At 53.1% G+C, this 20,016-nt stretch overlaps 1 protein-coding gene across 2 annotated transcripts in view; it reads right to left on the bottom strand.

Moving 5' to 3' along the window:
• Positions 1-20,016, bottom strand: part of VWF (von Willebrand factor) — a 139,312-nt gene that overhangs the window by 10,989 nt on the left and 108,307 nt on the right. For both annotated transcript variants that reach the window (XM_021091196.1, NM_001246221.1), the window contains 8 exon segments: positions 15,971-16,073; positions 15,519-15,593; positions 13,052-13,156; positions 11,806-12,011; positions 8,712-8,861; positions 3,797-3,907; positions 1,499-1,679; positions 319-359 (listed from right to left, as the gene is read on the bottom strand). In XM_021091196.1, coding sequence (XP_020946855.1) covers positions 319-359; positions 1,499-1,679; positions 3,797-3,907; positions 8,712-8,861; positions 11,806-12,011; positions 13,052-13,156; positions 15,519-15,593; positions 15,971-16,073 — 972 coding nt within the window.

The raw sequence follows: 20,016 nt of genomic DNA, 5'->3' as shown, positions 1-20,016 counted from the left end.
GGGTGACAGGGCCGATGAGAGGGAGGGCTTTCCTGGCAGAGAGGGTGCTGGGGCGGTGCGGGAGGGGGACCGACTGAAAGGCACACAGAAGAAAGGCCTAGTGCCTGGGGTGGGAGCCAGGAGGGCAGCGCTAGAAGGTGGGGCTCAGACCCTGGAGAGCCAGGGATTGGGCTCCGGGATGCCTGGGAAGCCCTGGAGGAATGGAAAGTGGGGCTGGGGTGGGTCTCCCTGGTTCCTTTCATTGGCATTGTAGAGACGCCCTTCCCATAGCACCCCATCCCTGCCCCCCAACTCGCCCTGGAGAAGAAGGCAGCTCACCCCAATGATGGTGCCGTTGAGTAGACAGGCCTCCACAGGCTCTGGGGGGAGAGTGGCACAGGTGTGAGTGTGTGGGACACAACCTGGTGAAAACCCGCAACCTGGCTGCCTCTCTCCCAGGCTGGGCCTCTCTCCTCCACCTGCCAGTCCTTCTCCCCACCCCATGGCAGGGCTGCGGGTCCTCCTGCCAGAGCCCACGTGGCCACGCTGACCCCAGCCCCCCTGAGAAAGGGCAGCTGCCTGCTCCCCACCACCCTGCCTACAGGGAGAAGACCCCCGGAGTCCTCGAGGGGAGGGCACTTGTGTGAGTGATTCACACTCAAGGGGTGCATGGAAGAATGTTCAGGCTTATGAAAGAATGAAATTCTACTTTGAAAACTTAAAGTCTCAAGATAAAATCGCACAAAGAGCTCGGGGCAGGTGGGTTGAAACCCTCCACTGAGAGAGCTGTTTGTTGTTGCTACTGCTGTTGGCTGGTTGGTTAGTTGGCTGGTTGATTGGTTGGTTGGCTGGGTGGGTGTGTGGCTGGCTGGCTAATTGGTTGGTTGGTTGGTTATTTGGATGGTTGATTGGTTGGTTGTTTGGTTGGGTGGGCGGCTAGCTGGCTGGTTCACGGGGGGGGGGGGGACTGGTTTGTTGATTGCTTGGTTGGTTGGTTTGTTGGTTGACTGGTTGGCTAGTTGGCTGGTTGATTGGTTGGTTGGGTGGGTGGATGGGTGAATAGTTGGCTTGTTAGTTGATTGACTGGATGACTGGTGGATTGGAAGTGGGGTTAGGGGATGGGCAGTTGGACTATCTCCCCCAACACAATGATTGAAAAGGTGTCTCCAGAATCAGAGAAGCCTTGGTCCAATCCCAGTTCTTCCACTCAGGGGAGCAAACGGAGGTATAAAGGTACCCACTTCACAGGGTGGGTTGTGAGGATGACATGAGACAAGGTACAAAGCCAGCACTGAGCACAGCGATGACCTTCGGGAAACCGTCATAGTTCCCTCGCCTTGTTTGCTTTCTCCCCAAAGCATTAGGAATGGATGCTTTGGATTGCCTCCTTCCCAAAGCATTGCTTCCTCCCAAAAGAAGATTTTGATCCTGCCCATTGCCCTGAGTTGCTCAAAAGGCAAAGATTCCGGAGCCCTTAGAGGAAAGAGGCTTGAAGGCAGGGCCAGGCAGGGTGTCTTACCACAGCGACAGGTGGGGCAACAGCCCGAGGTCTTGCAGCTCAGCTGGAAGCCCACGGGGCAGGTAGGGACGTCCAGCATTGGGCAGGAGACATTCCTCTGTTGCACAAAGACCTCCTCCTTGACCCGGACACACTCGTTGATGAGGCAGGGGTTCTCTGGGGAGGCCCAGTGTGAGCCAACCTGCAATCAGAGCCCTGGAGTGGGTGGGGGGCCCAAGGTCCCACTGGACGTGGGCAGTTCCCTCAGGAGCTGGTTGGGCCCTGGAGGTGAGCCCCAGCTCAGCGGAGGTCCTGTCTGTGGGGTGAGGCCTGAGGAGGGACTGCTCGCCAGATCCTTCAGGGAGTCTGGGTCCGAGTCTCCCTGACCAAGATCCCAGCTCAAAACCACATGTGCTCCCTACACACGGTCTTCAGCCACTGGAGGAAGCACCTGGGGACACCTGAGGATGCTCCCTCCACCCTCAGCTCAGCTGTGCGCTGAGCAACCAGCAAGGTCAGCATGGGGAGCCGGGGGAGGGGAGATGCAGAAAGGAAACCCCGCCCCTCGACCAGCCTCCGGCTGTTTCCCTCTCAGACAGGGACACCAGGAGACTAGGGATCTGGCATCTGACCCTCAGTCCTGCAATCTGTCCCTGAGCTTCCAGGCTGCACGTGGGTGGCCTGACCCCCAGGGCTGGCTCCACAGTCAGGGAGCACTGAGTGTCCACAACATGGTTCAGAAAAGTCCCCAAGGGGTTCCACCCTGACCACGGATGTGTCGCCAAAGCCCTGTCTGTGTAAGCCAGCCCCCAGCTGCAGGAGCCGGCGCACTGGCCTCCCCACTCCAGGCCAGGCGACCTATCTCGCCTTTCCCGCTCCCTTCCTTCTCTTTCCCGCAGAGGAGCCGAGAGTGCCACCCGCTTGCAGACTCTCTCTCCACCCCACTTCTGACTCACCCTGACCAGATCTCCCCACTGCAGCCGGACCCCACTCTGGTCATTGACCCGCTGAGCCTTGGCCCAAGGTGTATCAAGAGGACCCGTCCCTAGTCCCTCATGTGCTCCCCGAGCCACTGCTGACAGCCAAGCCTGGTAGGTAGGTAGAGACTTGAACCGGGGAAGGGCCGCTGTTCCGTAAACAGGGACGTGGCTCAGGGCTGAGTGAGGCCAGGGGGCTGAGCTCAAAGGGACCAGCTGTCAGCACCCCCTGGACAGGGCGGCCTCTGAGCCTGGGGAGGAGGGGCAGAATTCCGGGATGGATGGGAGCAGAAAAGCTAAAAGCCTGGGGAGGAGGGAGGCAGGCAGGAAAATCCGCAGGTGACCGGGGTTAGAGAGAGAGGTGGGAACCCTTGTGTGAAACCCAGGGAGTCCTCCTGTCACCACTGAGGAGGAGGCGGCCGGGGGGGCTGAGGTAGGAGATGGGCACATAAGGGGCAGGACAGTTAACCCTTTATCCCCCTTCTAAACAGGGTGTGTCTGGGTTTCCCTGAAGGACTCAGAGGCAAGACCCCTGGTGCACCTCACACCTCCCAGCACCTGCCTTCTGAGGCTTCCAGAGCTTAGCACCCCCGCTTCATCCTTAGCCACCAGAACAAAAGAATGGTCACCATCCTAGCATCTGGGCTAAGACTCCCAAGAAGAGATCGTCCGTGTTTCCAAAAAAAAAAAACATTCAGAGCCAAACTGCGCCTCTGGGCCACAAAGGAGAAGCCACCTCACTCTGCTTCAGGAAGGAGACCTGGCTGGGGGGGGCAGGGGAGTGGGCAGGAGATGAGAGTGCAGAGATGGGGGCTGCCCACACGCTCAGGTGCTAAGCCAGGGGTGCAGAAATAGCCCGGGGGCAGAAATACTGTCTGCTTCTCTGGGTTACAAGTTTCTCCAGTGGCAATCGGGGGAAGGTCGCAGGCCCTGCCTGGATGGTCAGGCAGCACTTGCAGCCTGAGAAGCGTGGTGGGGCGGCAGGCCCAGCAGCCAGTCCTACACCAACCATCAGGGGAAGCGCATCCTCAGATTCACGGGTAAACAGGAGAACATAACCACTGCCCCCCCGCCCCCCAAGGAGTTCACAGAACTCACAGGGAGGGAATTGAGCTTCTCCCCAAATCCACACAATAGGAAGTCTGGGGCAACCTTAACTAGTTCCCCAGGAGCAAGGTAATCCCAGCTGACATCTGGGTAAACCAACAGCCACACTAAACTCTCTGCGGGGCAAGCAAAAGGCAGGGACTGAACTTCTATTTTACAGAAGAAATCAAGGCCAGACTGGACCTCGGCTGGCCCACCACCACCCTCCTGCCCATCCAGCCTGGCCCGGACCTACACTCTTCCAATAAGAGACGGAGTCTCCCCGAAAGGAGCCGATCACCACCTTGCAGGCAGACGGCAGGCACTTCCCACAGCACTCGCCTTCGTGGAGGACGTAAGTGAAGCCCTGGAAGAACACAGAGGGTGGAGAGTCAGGACCGGCCGGGGGCATGGACACAGGTGTTCTGGTCCACCCGGCCGGTTACAGAGCCATGGGGCTCGCAGAGACACAGCTGGACCGGGCCCTTTCAACTCTGCCGTCCACCAGCCTCACGGTCCTGCTCAGAGGTCAGGAAGCACCACCCATTGAGCCACAAAACGAGGTCACTAGCTGGAGAGACACAGCCCCACTCTCCGAAAGCGTCCACTTAAGACCAAGAGCCAGTCCACGGGAGCATTAAAGATGCTCGGAGTTCACTCGGTGGCAGCCGGCTGACCTGGTGCTTATCATGGCCCAAATCCAGGGCCCCCCATCAACGGGGGGAGAAGAGCGCCCCTCCCAAGACTTCTCACCAAAATGCAGAGCTAAGCCTCCCTAGGTAGGCACTTGACCTTTGCCACGTCATTTATGGGGCTCAGCGAGAGGAGACCAGCCTTCCCCAGAAAACCTGCCGGGGAGCCAGGATCCTGGGAGCTGGATGTTTGCCTGCCCTTCTCTCCTCTTGGAGGTCCTCTAATCTGGCCAAAGCACTGGGAACTCAGGTTGAAACCCTTCGCTGAAAGCTCTCAAGTTTTCACAAAGAACAGGCAAAACGGTGACCTGTGAGGTTGTCCCAGGGGCTGAGGGGCTGCATCTTGGAAGGAAGGGCTCAGGGCAGCTGGCAGGACGGGGAGAGTGCCAAGCCCGCTCTGCTCCCCAGGCACACTCACTGCAGGACCAGGTTGGACACAGTCAACACCTGGGAGCATCCCGGCTGGGACCTCTCTCCAGGGGAGCGCGAGGACCTTGGAGACCAGGCTCAACTGTGAGCCATCTCCAGGGGACCTGCTTACACCCCGACCCACGTCACAGTGGTGCCCGGTGAGCTGTGCTCAGTCTTTTATCAGCTGAGATCTAGTTAGCTGTTGTGCATCTATGACGCCCTAGTTACTTTGGAGGAGCCAACAAATTAGGGTGATACAATGTGCGCCCCCCCCCCCACTACGAGGAAGGAGGTGCAAATGGATGAAAGAAACAGACACGAGGGAGCACAGGTCGGAGGCACTGACGGCTTTAGGGATAGATTGAGAGTCACTCCTTGGCGCCCTTCTATGAGCGCTGAGGGTCTGGATTCCCGTACTCATGTTTTCTGCTGCCCTCACTGTGGGTTACGGACGATCCACACCGGATGCCCAGTTCCCACCACCACACCAGCTTCTCATGCTCATGTGCTCCCAGCCCCGCCCCCAAGTCTCCTGGCTGCGGCCTTTGCAAGACTCCCCTCCACGCCTCTAGCATCCCCTTTGTCTTCCTGCCCAACCAGGGCTCACCCTATATTTTCATCTCTCTCTCTTTTCCCGTCCTCCTCCAAACTCTCTAGCTTATGTCTGTTCAAAATATACATCTCAACCCCTTCTCCTCATGCTCTTCTCCATCCTGTTTCCAATGGTTTCCCAATTAAGAGCAGAACTAACTAGGAGGTCTAATATCCACCCAACCTGGAAACGGATGCCACTGTTGATTTAGCAGATGCTTCAAAGATGCCTCACTGAGGCCTCATTAATTGAGCAGCACCATCCTTTGAGCACAATTGCTGCAGCCAAGATGGAGGCAGAGGCGTGGAGCACTGGCCCCCATCTCTCGGCTGGGTCAGACTGACCCTTGCAACACTGGTGCTGCCAGCTGTGCCAGCCCAACAGCACGGCCCCAGGCCAGGAGTCAGGACACATCCGTGCCTGCTGGCTTCGGATGAGCCAGCTGCACTGTAGAGCTGCGGCCAGCTCCATCCCCTGGGCTGGTCCTCTGCTTTCTACCTGATGAGTGGGAAGAAGAGCCCTGCCTCCTCATACCTGCTGGGAAGAGAAGGAGGCACTGAAATGAGGATCATAAGGATAATAAAATATAAAAGGTTAGAGTTCCTGTTGTGGCTCAGGGGTTAACGAATCCGACTAGGAACCATGAGGTTGCAGGTTCGATCCCTGGCCTCGCTCAACAGATTAAGATCCGGCATTGTCGTGAGCTGTGGTGCAGGTCACAGATGCGGCTCAAATCCTGCGTTGCTGTGGCTCTGGTGTAGGCCGGTGGCTACAGCTCCGATTAGACCCCTAGCCTGGGAACCTCCATATGCTGCAGGAGTGGACCTAGAAAATGAAAAAAAAATGTGTGTGTGTGTGTGTGTGTGTGTGTGTGTGTGTGTAGATATATATATATATATATATATATATATATATATATATATATATATATAATGGGTTGTATTGTGTCTCTCAGAATGTAGTTCCTAAAGCCACAATTTAGTCTGATTCTGGGCTCTAAGGGTGGGGGGGTAGAGGTAGCCTTCCGAGAAAAAATCCTCTGAGGTTTATACAAAGGAACAGGAAATCCTCTTGCTATCAACGGGGAAGCAAAGCCATAAGCATCCGTGCACGGTTCTCTGAGGCCCCAGTGGTGCCCCTTGCTCACTGTGATGATGTGAAGAGCAGACAAGGACGGGCGTGGCTGGGGCAAGTGCATCTGTGCAGACAATGGCTTATAAAGGAAGAACCGAGGGCGCTGGAGGAAATGCTGGCCTGTTTTTTATCACAAGCTAGACAACAAGTGAATTCGATCGGTGACCCAAATATCTTGGGGACTTACCTGAGATGACACTCCCCTCTCTGACGAATGAAGCCTGAGATCATGTCACTTCACTGGAGTTCCCACCTCAGCTCAACACACGGCACAGACCAAAGCTCAGCCTCCCCAGCCACTTGGCTGTCACTGAACTTCGATGCCTCCTCCCCCCAGAAGGTATAAACACTGAGTCTCTAAGGGAGGCCACTCAACTCCCTAGAGGCATCGTATGGTCAAGGTTCCTCCCCTCCCTCCTGACCTCTCTCCCCACCCTCTTCCTGAAACTGCCTCTGGACAGCCAGGTTCACCCCACAAGGCCCACACCCTCTCCAAGCGTTGACTGGGCCAGAGTGGACCCAAGCCCTGGGCGGAGCTGAGCCCACCCATTTCCTTCTGGAGAAGTTAATCTCCGGAGCACACAGACTAAATAGGTCCCACCGGATGGGATGAACCCTGGATCTGAAAGGCCATGTCGCAGTGAAGCTAGGTTCACTAAAGCCACGTGCAAACGAAATTCCTGAGAACGCAAAACTTCTTCCAGGCCTGCAATGAGGTGCCTGATGGATGGGCCAAGAGAAGCAGAGACAGGGGCACGTGGGACAAATGGAGACAAATGTTCAACTGCAGTGCCCACCCCAATACCGTCCACTTCATTTCTAAGCGATCCTTGCCTTTTCTCTAAGTCCCCTTTAATTTTAGAGAGCTTGCCGTGGACTCTGTTCTTGCTATCAAAACTCGCTACTGAAACATCAAATACATTAGGTGCCGATTTTATAAAAATGACCTCTAGGGAGTTCCCTGGTGGTCTAGTGGTTAGGACTTGGCACTTTCACCGCTGTGTCTGGGGTTCAACCCCTGCTCTGGGAACCGAGATTCTGTATCAAGCTGCTGCATGCCACAGGCAAAAAAAAAAAAAAAAAAACCCCAAAACCTTCTCCACAGCATTCTCTTTACTTGACAGCAAGTTCTTTCCTGTGGGAGAAGGTAGAGACTGATGGGTCCCCAAAGGCACACCTGGGTACCAGAGCATCATCCTCTCCCAAGGGTGCTTGGCAACCCTGCTCCTCCTTGGTACCAGCAAAGCAGGCAGAGCAGCAGATGAACTGATCAGACGTCCCCATTCCTGGATTCACTCTCAGGCCCTCATCCATCATCAAACCACACACACGTCCAAAACAGCACCGAGAGCAGACTCCTCACCGCTGCACCTGCCTGCCCAGGCTCCTCTTCTTTCACCATCATTTTCTACTGATAATAGTGCAGTAACAATAATAGCACTGAACCAGCAAGCAGAGTTCGCCCCTGTGGACTGTGGCTCCCTTTCCCTAGGGTCTGCTCAGTCTTCAATGTGCAGGAATAGAGCACCCTGAACATGTGGTGGCCGAGGGGCAGGCCACCACAAGAAGAATTAAAAACTGAACAGGGAGATGTTCCCATCGTGGCTCAGTGGTTAACGAACCTGACTAGCATCCATGAGGATGAGGGTTCGATCCCTGGCCTTGCTCAGCGGGTTAAGGATCTGGCACTGCCACGAGCTGTGGTGTAGGTCACAGATGCGGCTCAGATCCCGCATTGCTGTGGCTGAAGCGTAGGCCGGTGGCTACAGCTCTGATTTGACCCCTAGCCTGGGAACCTCTGTATACCATGGGTGCAGCCCTAAGAAGATAAATAAATAAATAAATAAATAAATAAACTGAGTGGGGAGTTCAAACCCCCAAGTTATACCTCAGGTTAGAAACAGGCCCTAACTTCTGTACCTCAAATTATAAATCTGGTCTGAAAAATCACCCACCTATGCAGAAGCACGATGGTGCCCTGACACTGGGGCAACCTCGGGGAATTCAGAGCATATGTCTGTACGAGGTTTGAAGGAGGATGGTGGGAAAATCCAAGTCCCGTGTCCTAGGCATTAGCCCACAGCTCTGCTCGGACCAACTCCCCAGCCCTCTGGACCCAAGACCCCACCACAGGGAGGACCGTTAGCCAAGAACGGAATCACAGGAGGACGACACAGCCACCTTTCCTTGTGTTTCTCCTTTACCCACTCCCCCTCCTCGTCCCGCACCCTGGCCTTGACCCAGAGGTTACGGAAGGGGCTGTCTTGCCCATCCCCAGGACCCCCTCCCCTATGGCCCTACCCTACTGCTGCACACCGGGCCCAGCCCCCCGTCCCCCTCACCGGCCGGCAGCTGTCTTCACAGGGCTTCTGAGCGCACTGGGCCACGCGCAGGCCCATCACGGCATCCTCCAGGTCTGTGCAGGTGCACACATCACAGCCCTCCTCCCAGAACTGGCCCACAGGGTAGACGGTGCCCCGGTGGACACACACCTGTCAACACAAGGGCTCCGTGAGTGGACTCAGTTCATTTAAATAAGAGGTGAGTTGGAAGTTCCCCCAGGTGCTGAGAAGACAGCAGCATAGTCACTGCCCACACGAAGGGAGGCTTACCTAGAAGGGTTTGCCTCTGCCCTCCCGTGCCCAGCAGCCTTGGAAAGCCCATCCCCCGTCCATCCCAGGAGTGGCCCCTGGAGGCCTTCACGGCCCTCGCGATAGAAGACAGTATGAGAAAAACGTGTGTGTGTGTGTGTGTGTGTGTGTGTGTGTGTGTGTGTGTGTGTGTGTATGCAGATGGGGTCATTATACTGTACAGCAAAGATTGGCATAACTGTAAATCCACTATATTTAAAAAAATAGAAAAACAATTAAATTTTAATTTATCAAATTTAAAACAAGAAAAGAAATATCACTATGAACTTATGAGTTTTCATGCTCTGTAAATATATATATTCTGTCCACCAAAAAGATCTAAAGGCATAAGCAGCAAATATCCTTAATACCCAGACTGTAGTGTCTAAATCCCATTTTCACTCCAAGGTACCAGGACTCTGGTAGAGTGGCTGATCCAAGGACTGGGGCAGGAAGTGTCTGAGGGGAGCATGGAACACTTGTCATTTCAGAAAGCAAGAAGGAGATCAAATGCTAATAAGACCCGTGTCAAGGGTCCCAAAACCAACCTGAAGGGGCTCCCACCCAACCCCAGATAAGACCCCTTTGAGTATTAAATAAAGATGATGATGAATCAAAACATATCAACCACATAAGCATCCACAAGTTCATAGTGATACTAAAAAAACAAACTCTTTGGTCACCATCTGCTCATTCTTCTGAAATGTGATAAATGACAAAAATCAAGCATTTATCCTGCTGCTCCTAAATGAATTCTATTTCAGCAACCAAAAGTGGCTGGGGAAGGAGTTCCTGTCACAGCTCAGCAGTTAGCGAACCCAACTAGCATCCATGAGGATGCAGGTTCCATCCCTGGCCTTGCTCAGTGGGTTAAGGATCCGGCGTTGCCATGAGCTGTGGTGTAGGTCGCAGACGCGGCTCGGATCCACACTGCTGTGGCTGTGGTGTAGGCCAGCAGTTGTAGCTCCGATTGGACCCCTAGCCTGGGAACCTTCATATGCCTCGGGTATGGTCCTAAAAAGACAAAAAGACAAAAAAAAAAAACAAAAAAGTGGCTGGGGGGGAAGTTCTTCCTTGTGGAGGAATCCCAGCTAGTAAAGGCATGAGAATGTGTAAGCAAAGAAAAGTCATCATTTTGCAACTTCCAATGACACAGTGACTCTAAGGCCACAAAAATATCAATGAATATTAAAACGGTCAGTTAAAATGTTGATAGCATTTGCAGCAACATGGAACTAGAGACTCTCATACTAAGGGAAGTAAGTCAGAAAGAGAAAGACAAATACCATATGATGTCACTTATATCTGGAATCTAATAATATACAGCACAAATGAACCTTTCCAAAGAAAAGAAACTCATGGACTCGGAGAACAGACTTGCGGTTGCTGAGGGGGACAGAGAGGGAGTGGGATGGACTAGGAATCTGGGGTTAATAGATGCAAACTATTGCCTTCGGAATGGATAAGCAATGAGATCCCGCTGCATAGCAGAGGAAACTATATCTAGTCACTTATGATGGAGCATGATAATGTGAGAAAAAGAATGTATACATGTATGTGTAACTGGGTCACCATGCTGTACAGTAGAAAATTGACAGAACACTGTAAACCGATTATGATAGAAAAAATAAAAGTTCTTATTTTAAAAATGTTAATGGCAGACACGTCAGGAGAGAGACCTAGGCTGACACCACCTGAACCCAGTAATCAGTCCTACCTTTAAAAGTGGGACAACTGGACGTGATGGGCTTCCTGGAACCGGGCAACAGGAAGTACACAGCTTGCTTCCCCGCCTGCTCTCTTCTTTCCCCTCCCCACACACGGAGCTTGCAGGTCCTTAATGCCTGAGTTCTAAGCTCTAGCTTAATGGAAACTCGAAGTAGGAGAGGGCAGTAAGCAATACCACGAGGAAGAAAGCTACCCCCCAAATCCAGAGTGCAGAGGATCCATTGCTCCAAAAAACCAAAGGCCTAACCAATGTTCTGGGTCACAAAGACATGAGACATGTTGCTAGAAGGTCAAGGTGGGGGAGGGCAGGAAAAGGAGAAAGAACGGAGACGCAAAAAGCAGCCACAACCCCTGCCTCCAAGATCTGCTCCTGCTTCTCCAGAACCTGGACACTGAGAAACCTGGAGCCAGAAGAGAATCCAGAAGGGACCAGAGGTCTAGAGCTTTCCAGGCAAATGAGCATCTGCGCTGGCTCTCCCAAGCCCTGGGGAAAGGTACCTGCGCCACTCTCTGCCCTCCATCCAGGACTCACCCTCAGTCACCCAGCAGCTGCAACTCTGCTGCAGCTCTGGCCCTGCCAGCTCATCTTGGTGCATCTCTCCCTACGACTGTTATCTGCATTTAATATCTGTATCATCCACTGACACTTTATTGTATTCATCGTGCAGACTATTGTCTTACACATACAAGCAAGATCATAAGACCCCTGCATCTCAGATTTCTTCCGTAGCACATAACACTATCATTTCTGGCAGAATGCAGCAGTTATTTGGTAAATATTGGATGGATGGATGATGGATGGATGAATAGCAATTAATAAACAAGTATGAATCAGTCTCTAAGCAACCCATGCAATCGTACCACTTCCTTAGTTAACCTACAGTTAAGCTCTTTAAAGGTATGACTCTATCTTATACCTTGTTTACCACTTCAGAACCTAACCAAGCTGAGAACACAGCAAATTCTCCCTAACAACCTCCAGAGCTAAGTAGATCCAGGCTGATACCCCTGGGTGGCACATCTTCCATGAGAAGCATGTGTCTGGCCGTCGTCCCAGCCAGAGCCAAGCAGCGCCTACCTTGTCAGGAAGGCAGGTGGTCGTGGTACAGCCACAGTCATTGGTGACGGTCGAGGCCAGGTACCCCAGCGGGCAGCTCAGGGTGGTATTGACACAGTTGCAAGCACACTCATACTCGTCACAGCACTGGGTCTTCCGGAGGGCTGGCGTTCGATGCGGGGGGCAGGAGGGCAAAGGCCCCCTCGGGCATTCCTCCTTCCTGCAGGCTGAGGGGCGACACGAGGTGATGGCCCCGGAGTGGCCACACTGAGCACTGCTCTCAACCCAGGCTGCTGGGGACTCAGCTATGATAGAAGGTCTCGGGGAAGCCTAGCCCAGAATATTAAATCAGTGCCTGAGCCGGGCTCAGGAGCTGTGGGAGAGCCAATCAGACCAAAATAAGGACACTACTCAAAAGAAGAGATGCAAAGCCCTTTTAGGGGAGGAGGAGGGAGGCTGCTGGGTGTCTACTCTGTCACCTCTGAAGGCACATCTGCAAGAGGAGGGGGTCCTTCCAGCTGTGGATTCTCAGGGATGTCAGATGCAGACTCTAAGACCCAGAGATCTCTGGGCACGCAGGTACAGCTTAGCATTTTGATAAGCTGGTACCTTCTGCAACCCTCTCCCCACCTCAGTACCTAAAACAACACCCTACAGTTCTATGTCGACAGCAGCCTTGTCAAATCCACAGTGTCACCGTCTCAAGGCCAAAGCCCATCCCGTGCCTCTGCCTGTTTCCAGCCTCCTTCAGATACAGCGTCGTCTCCCTCCCCCCAGGAGGGCTTACGTCTGGGAACTCCAGTGAGATCCCAGATCAACAGGAAAGGAAGTGAGGCGTTCTCGGCAGTTAATACAAAATTTAGCTTCCTGATAAATCAGCCTTTCGTCTAACCCGAGACTTAAATTGTAGTATTTAGAAATTAAATAGCGAGAGGAAGAAACATCTAGAAATGTGTTTGTGAATAAGATCTAGTGCTGAGGACCCAGAGAGGGAACATTCCCCACGCCCTCTGTGGCATAGGGTGGATGGGGGCAAACAGAGTGGATCTGGAGGCGTCTTTATCGCAGGCCCAAGCGGGCCCCCACCCATCCCCTGGGGCAGCACGCAGCTCAGAGGACTCGGGGATTCAGTCCAGGTGTGACCTTGACCCCGCTGCTGCAGACCCATCCTGAGCCCAGACTCAGCTCAGCAGCAGAAGACCGGACGCCTTCCCGGGCCAGGGGAGCGTGACTGCACCGTCCCCTCACCCTCGGAGCCAGGACTTACCGCAGGTGAAGTTGGGTCTGCACTCGCCGGGATTGGTCAGTGTCGGCTGGAGGCCACCTTCGCAGTGCGGCACCGGGGGCAGGTCACAGCTCACCAGGTCACACACTGAGGGTCAGGGAGAGACCTGCACTCAGAGTCCAGAGAGGCCGACGGGCTCCCTACACTACACTCCTACTCATGCAGACCTCTGCTGTTCTCCGTACACGACAGCAGTGAGCTAGAGACCCGGAGACAGAGCTGGAGGGGGAGGGAGGGGGAAGTGATGCCAGATCAATAGATACATAGACAGACAGACAGATAGATAGACAGCTAGATAGATAGGTAGATGATAGATACATACATAGATAATAGATACATACACACATAAATAGATGATAGATAAATAAATAAGAGACATGTAGGAGTTCCCACCATGGTACAGCGGAAACGAATCCAACTAGGAACCAAGAGGTTGTGAGTTCGATCCCTGGCCTTGCTCAGTGGGTTAAGGATCTGGTGTCACCATGAGCTGTGGTATAGGTCGAAGATGTGGCTCGGATCTGGCAATGCTGTGGCTGTGGTGTAGGCCGGCAGCAACAGCTCCGATTAGATCCCTAGCCTGGGAACCTCCATGTGCCACAGGTGTGGCCCTCAAAAGACAAAAGACAAATAAATAAATAATAGATATGCAGCTTGATATATGATATACATAGACCATAGATAGGTCAATAGATACATACACAGATATAGAGATAAGTAAATAGATAGACAGACACAGAGACAGATTGATCCAAGCCATAGGACAAACTCGTGTTGATCACTCTTGTCATCTGAAGGGCTCCAGATCTCAGCCACGTCACTTGAACCCTCTAGACCTCAGGATCACCTTCTGTGAGGCGGGACGTCTACCTCACAGGGTCAGTCCACGGATGTCTTGAAATAATGAAGGCAAAGGACCTGCCACGTTGTAGAAGCTTCATGATGTCCATAAAATGAAAGCCTTGAACCAAGTGAATCCCAGTTCCCTCTACTGTTAACATCCTGAGGCCTGGTTTACTCAACTGCTCGCAAGTTAGGCCTTCTCTTTATTTCATCCGCATAAAGACATGTCTCAGATGATTTCTTTTTCAGCTCCTCCGATCGTCCCTGGATCTACCTGCTCTCGCTCAAAGGTCTGCAGCGCTGCAGATGTCCCAAGCCTGTGCTTTATGTCTTCATCCCTCCAATTAATAAACACGCCGGACAGGATGGAGACAGGGCACTAGAGATTTCCTGTCGCGTTAACCATGATTCCATCAGCTCTGGATTCATTTAATTCTACCGCTCTTCAGCCCACTATTCATGATGCAGTCTGCAAGTCTCTAAGGAAACCCTTTGACAAATGACGTGCTGAGAGCAAGGTGCCCGTGTGCAGCCTCCTCTACAGTTACTTTGGCATAACTGGTTCTTCAGTGAATCCTTTGCCCCCCACCCCAGCAAAACAACAAACCACCCTGTTGTTTTTTTCCTGCAGTTCAGTTGATATCGATATATGTTACAGGTCTACAACATAGTGAGTCACAGGTTTTAAAGACCATACGTCATTTATAGCTATTATAAAGTACTGGTAGAGTACCCATTGTGGCTCAGCAGGTTAAGAGCCCCACGAGTATCCATGAAGATGCAGGTTCAATGCCTGGCCTCGATCGGTGGGTTAAGTATCAGGCGTTGCCGAAAGCTGTGGTGTAGGCTGCAGACACGGCTTGGGTCCCATGTTGCTGTGGCTGTGGTGCAGGCTGGCAGCTGTAGCTTCGATGCAACCCCTAGCCTAGGAACCTCCATATGCCACAGGTGTGGCCTTAAAAAGAAAGAAAAGAAAGAAAAAGAAAAGTCTTGGCTACATACCCTCTGTGGTATAAGAGATCCTTGTATCTTCTATATTTTATACATAGGACTTTGCATCTCTTAATCCTCTGCCCCTTCCTTGCCCCTCCCTCCTTCCCTCTCCCCACTGGTAACTGCTAGTTTATTCTCTATATCTGTCAGTCTGCTTCTTTTCTGCTTCGTTCACTAGTTTGTTGTATTTTTTAGATTCCACATAAAAGTGATAACATCCTGTATTTGTCTTTCTCTGCCTGACTTGTTTCCCGAGGCATAACACCCTCCCAGTCCATCCATGTTGCTGCAAATAGCAAAATTCCATTCTTTTAATGGCTGAGTAATATTCCATGGTGTACATGTACTGCACCCTCCTTATCCATTCATCTGGTGATGGGCACTTAGATTGCTGTCAATGATGCTGCTGTCAACACTGTACCCCATTCTTTTTTCTAATGCTCTCAAACCTTCCATTGAATAAGTTGTGGAAGAATTTTTCTAGGAAGCAAATCCTATCTTCTGGGTTTTGGAAAATCCACACCCTCTCCTGACCAAATGCACCTTCTGTGCCACCACCTCGCCCTAGGGTGGGACTGGGGTTGGACCCCAGCGAGGCCGCAGGGATACATACCACACTCGTACTCGGGGCAGCACTGGTGAGCTCCCTGGCGGAGACGGGCCACCTCACACAGGCCGCAAGCGGGAGCTGCAGGAGAGGCCCAAGGGTCAGAGAAAGAGATGAGGGCACACACCTCGGACCCAGCCCACCGGAGACCAGCCAGGCCCTGCAGGGGCGAACCTGCCCAGCCGCGGTGTCTCCAACAAGTGAGTCGCCCCATGTGTCCTGCCATCCCCCTCAGATGTGCCCTCAGGAGACCGAGGCTGAGGGCCAAGATGGGGACGGCAAGGCAGTGCCCCTCCCCCCACCCCCAAGGGCTCTGCCTCACCTGCAGAAAGGGGACCCCAGCCCCTCGAGGTGAGGAGGATGGACAGGGTTGGCACCGGGAAGCCCATGTCTGGTCTGGTCCACCAGACCAGGTGACCTCGGGGCCTGGCGGGAGCCCTTTGGGGTCGGGGACTCACCTCTAGCCGTGGGGCAGGGCTGCAATGTGCAGTTGACCCTCCGACCACTGAGGCAGGTGCAGATCTGGCAGGGCTGGTGGTCCGGGACCCAGGTTTCCAGGAACTGAGGGGAAAGGAGGCTCAGAGAGGGCCCAGGAGCTCCTAGAAGTCAGGTCCCCCACCCCGGCTCGGTCTCCCCAGGGGAGGCCCAGAGCCCGAGCCCCGCCCAGGTCAGAGCCCTGCAGATTGACCGACACCCTGGGGTCCTGAGGAGGAGGCGCCAGAGGAACCCCGGGGGTACGGCAAGGCCGGCCCACCCTGCCTTGTACCCTGGGGTGAGGACAACCCACAGATTTCAGGACATGGAGCTTTGGTGGCAGCTGTCTCTGAGGGCGGCACTAGGAAAAAGCAAGGCAAGAAAATGAGGATTCCCGCATCGCCCCTCGGGCTGTTCCCTGAGCCAAAGGAGAAGCTGAGAGGCAGCTTGAGAAAGAGTCCATTTGCTTCTGGACTGCATTTATGACCACGGCACAGGGAGAGCTGAAGGGGGGCAGCAAAACTCAGCGTCACCACACGGTGGGGACTGGGTGTGATTTTCAGGACCAGAGTGCAGTTCCCAGATGAGGGTTCACCCGGGGGTAAAGCAGCGTTCTCGGGGCTGCAGGCACCCCCACTGCAGAAGGACTTTGAACTCATGGAGATCCCGACTCAAACGGGGGCTTCACCCCTCTGCACCGCTGCCTGGTTTCCCCCTCCCCCCATGAGGCACACCCGCCTGCCTGCAGGACCTCGCAAGGAGTGGGGGCTGTGGGTGGCACAGGTGGGATCACAGAGCCAGGACTGGGTCCCTCTGGACTTGCCCATCAAATCAAATTCCAGAACAATGGCCCCTGAATAAATGCACTCTTTTTTTTTTTTTTTTTTTTTTTTTTTTGCTTTTTAGGTCCTCACCCGTGGCATATGGAGTGAGGAGTTCCCAGGCTAGGGGTTGAATCAGAGCTACAGAGCTATAGCTGCCAGCCTATACTACTGCCACAGCAAAGCGGGATCCAAGACGCAGCTGTGACCTACACCACAGCTCACAGCAACGCCAGATCCTTAACCCGCTGTGCAAGGCCAGGGATCGAACCTGTGTCCTCGTGGATACTAGTTGGGTTCATTGCCACTGCACCACAATGGGACCTCCTAAATGCACTCTTATCCAGCAGCTCAAGGGCCACTAAAAAGTTCCCAGGTCAAGAAGGTCTTATTTGGAGTTCCCTGGTGGCTCAGTGGGTTAAGGATCTGGCACTGTCATTACTATGGCTCATGTTGCTGCTGTGGCATGGGTTTGATCCCTGGCCCCGGAACTTCCACATGCCATGGGCTTGGCAAAAAAAAAAAAAAAAAAAAAAAAAAGTCTTCTTTATTCCATCTGCTGTCACGGTCTGCAGTCAGTACCAGCCACCAAGAGGAAGGAAGGTGGAAGATGTCTGGGTAACCCCACCCCCAGGCTGCCGACTTCCAGTGGGATTAAACCTCCAATGTTTCCCTCGGCACCCTCCACTCACTGCATACAAACAGCAGCCCACATCTGAGAGGCAAGGGCCACGTGGCACAGTTCAAAGGCTCTACGTAAATTACTCATTTAATTCTCATTTAATCCGCACCGCAATCCCACAGCCGGACAGTCTTACTATCCTCCTCACTTGCCAAATGAGCAAGCGGAGGCCCTGGCTTGGGATCCTACTGTTGCAGCTCAGAGCTGGGATTTGGACCTGGAATCTGCCTTTTTAACACTATTGTCTGCTGCCTCCCAGTAACAAGTCCTGTTAACTATGTTTAAAATCTTTCCCTAAAGGCTTTACACCGATCCACTGTAAGTTCCTTGGAATAGGCCTATCAGGTGGCTACGACTGTTTTCTACACTGACCAGCGATGACATGCAGGCATAGGCAGAAGCTTGACCAGGTGGCACAGCCAGGGTTTGGACCTGCCATCCTGGCCCCAGATACCACGTGCTCTCTCTCCGGACTACAACCTCCTGGCTCGGCTGTCACACTGTGGGGTTGTGGGAGTGATAAGTGCTGGACACACTGTCCCCGCCTTCGAGTGCCCGATGGTCAAGGCAAGGAGCGAAGATTCAGCCATGAAATGCTCAATGAGATCACTCAACTGGGTTACACCCACGCCATTAAGAAAAAAAAACCTATGGAACCCATGACATGGATGGATCATGAAAGTATTATGCTGAGTGAAAGAAGCCAGACAAAAAGGGGGTCAATACTGCCTGAGAGAATTTATATAAAATCCAGAAAATGTAAACAAATCTGTAAGGACAGAAAGCAGACCAGTGCTTGTGCGCGGGGTGGGAGACGGAGGGTGGGGGTGTATTAAACAGAGGCCTCCGGAAACTTTGGGAGGTGATGGAAATTTCACCATCTTGATCGTGATGATGGTTTGACCAGTGTGTGCACTGGTCAAATCATCAGATTGTACAATGATATTTGGTGCTGTTTCCTGTCTGTCAACTCTACCTGCGTAAAGCTGGGTTTGTTTGGTTTATTTTAATAAAAAATGACGGAGCCCCAGGAGTGCAAAAGAAGATTTCCCAGGGCTGGGGGCTGCAGAGGGCCCTCACATCCTGGGACACCCCACTCCAAGTCCACTGCAGGAGGTTGTGCTTTTCTTGGGGGCCAGGGGCAGCCTGAGGCTTGTCAGCAGGACCTGCCTCAAAGGGAAGAGAGTCACACGAGGACAAGCCTGGTGCCAGCAAACAGGTGGAGAGGGAGGGGTGAGGGCAAGGAAGCCCAAACAGGCTGCAGCCGCTACTACTGTAGCTTCTCCAAGGGCCTGGGGAGACTCAGGGAGGGGCACAGGCCCGGGATAGGGGTGGCTGAGCAAAGGTGGCGGGCGGGGGTGTGGGGGGACTCTCCCATCTCCCCAGGCCTCTCTCTGCCCTGCCTCTTTCCTTTTACACGGATGGTGATGCCAAGAAAGACGTAAATTGAAGGATCCCTATTTAGACTTTCAAATGGCAAAAAAGCGATGAGATGGGAAAAGAGATGGATTTTATATATTGGCGGAGGGGTGGTTCTCTCTTTTCAAACGTGAACTTCAGACATCTACAATTCAACGGTAAATAATATGACTTTCCAACTATCCTGGACAACATCACAATGGATGACCAAAGTAGGAGTTAAACCTCTTCCTTCAGGGATTGTCTTGTTCCCGGGAAGCCTTACTGAGGCAGGCCACAGAATCTATAGCCCCTAAAAGAGCCCTTTCTGGCAAAGGTTGAGCTGCTTCTAAAAGCGCCCACTGGCAGCCCTACTGCGGCATACCTGGCGGGTTATGCAGCAAACAGGCCAGCAGATGGCACTCCTGCATCAGGACCGGCCGGCTCCAGGCTGCCAGGTCTCAACCCCTAGGTTCTGGGGCTGGGGCAGGATTGTTACATGGACCAGAAAACAGGTAAGATTGCTTGCTGGCTGGAGTTAAAGATTGAAGAAAGGCGACAGATGAACAGCCTGCAGAGAATGCAGCAAGGAAAAACGGAAGTCCTCAAAGCCCAAAGTCAGGGCAGGACTCAGCAGGTCACCACACACGGCCACCACGGCCAGGATTTGAGGGAAGATGCAAGCTGAACATCAGCACTGAGCTGCTACAGAGTACTGGGGACCAGAGAGGAAATGAGGCTCGGGGCGTGAGGGTCTGGGTGATGCAGGCAGTTCCAGTAGAGCCGAGGCAGTGCTTGCCTAGCACAGCGGGGTGGGGGGGCACCCCCCCCAACACTGATGGCTGGACAACTCATGTACGGCTCTGGATCCCTTCTGAGCCGGCTACAAAGACTCACATCTTCAGAGTGCATTTTGTAAAATAAACAAGAGCTATGGAAACTGGTAAATATTTTGCCCTTCCAAAGCAACCACAAGAGATTTCTACCCTGGATTATTTCCCTGAAGAAAAGTTTCCGAGGCTTTATTTTTCACTTTAAAGAAATTTCATTAAATGGAAATGTTCTTCCTATTAGATTTTTGTTCTTCTCTGCTTTGAAAGTAAAAGCTGACATTGCAGGTGGCTGGATA

This window comes from Sus scrofa, chromosome 5 (assembly GCF_000003025.6).
Source record: "Sus scrofa isolate TJ Tabasco breed Duroc chromosome 5, Sscrofa11.1, whole genome shotgun sequence".
Taxonomy (NCBI): domain Eukaryota; kingdom Metazoa; phylum Chordata; class Mammalia; order Artiodactyla; family Suidae; genus Sus; species Sus scrofa.
This window is presented reverse-complemented; position numbering and strand designations above follow the sequence as displayed.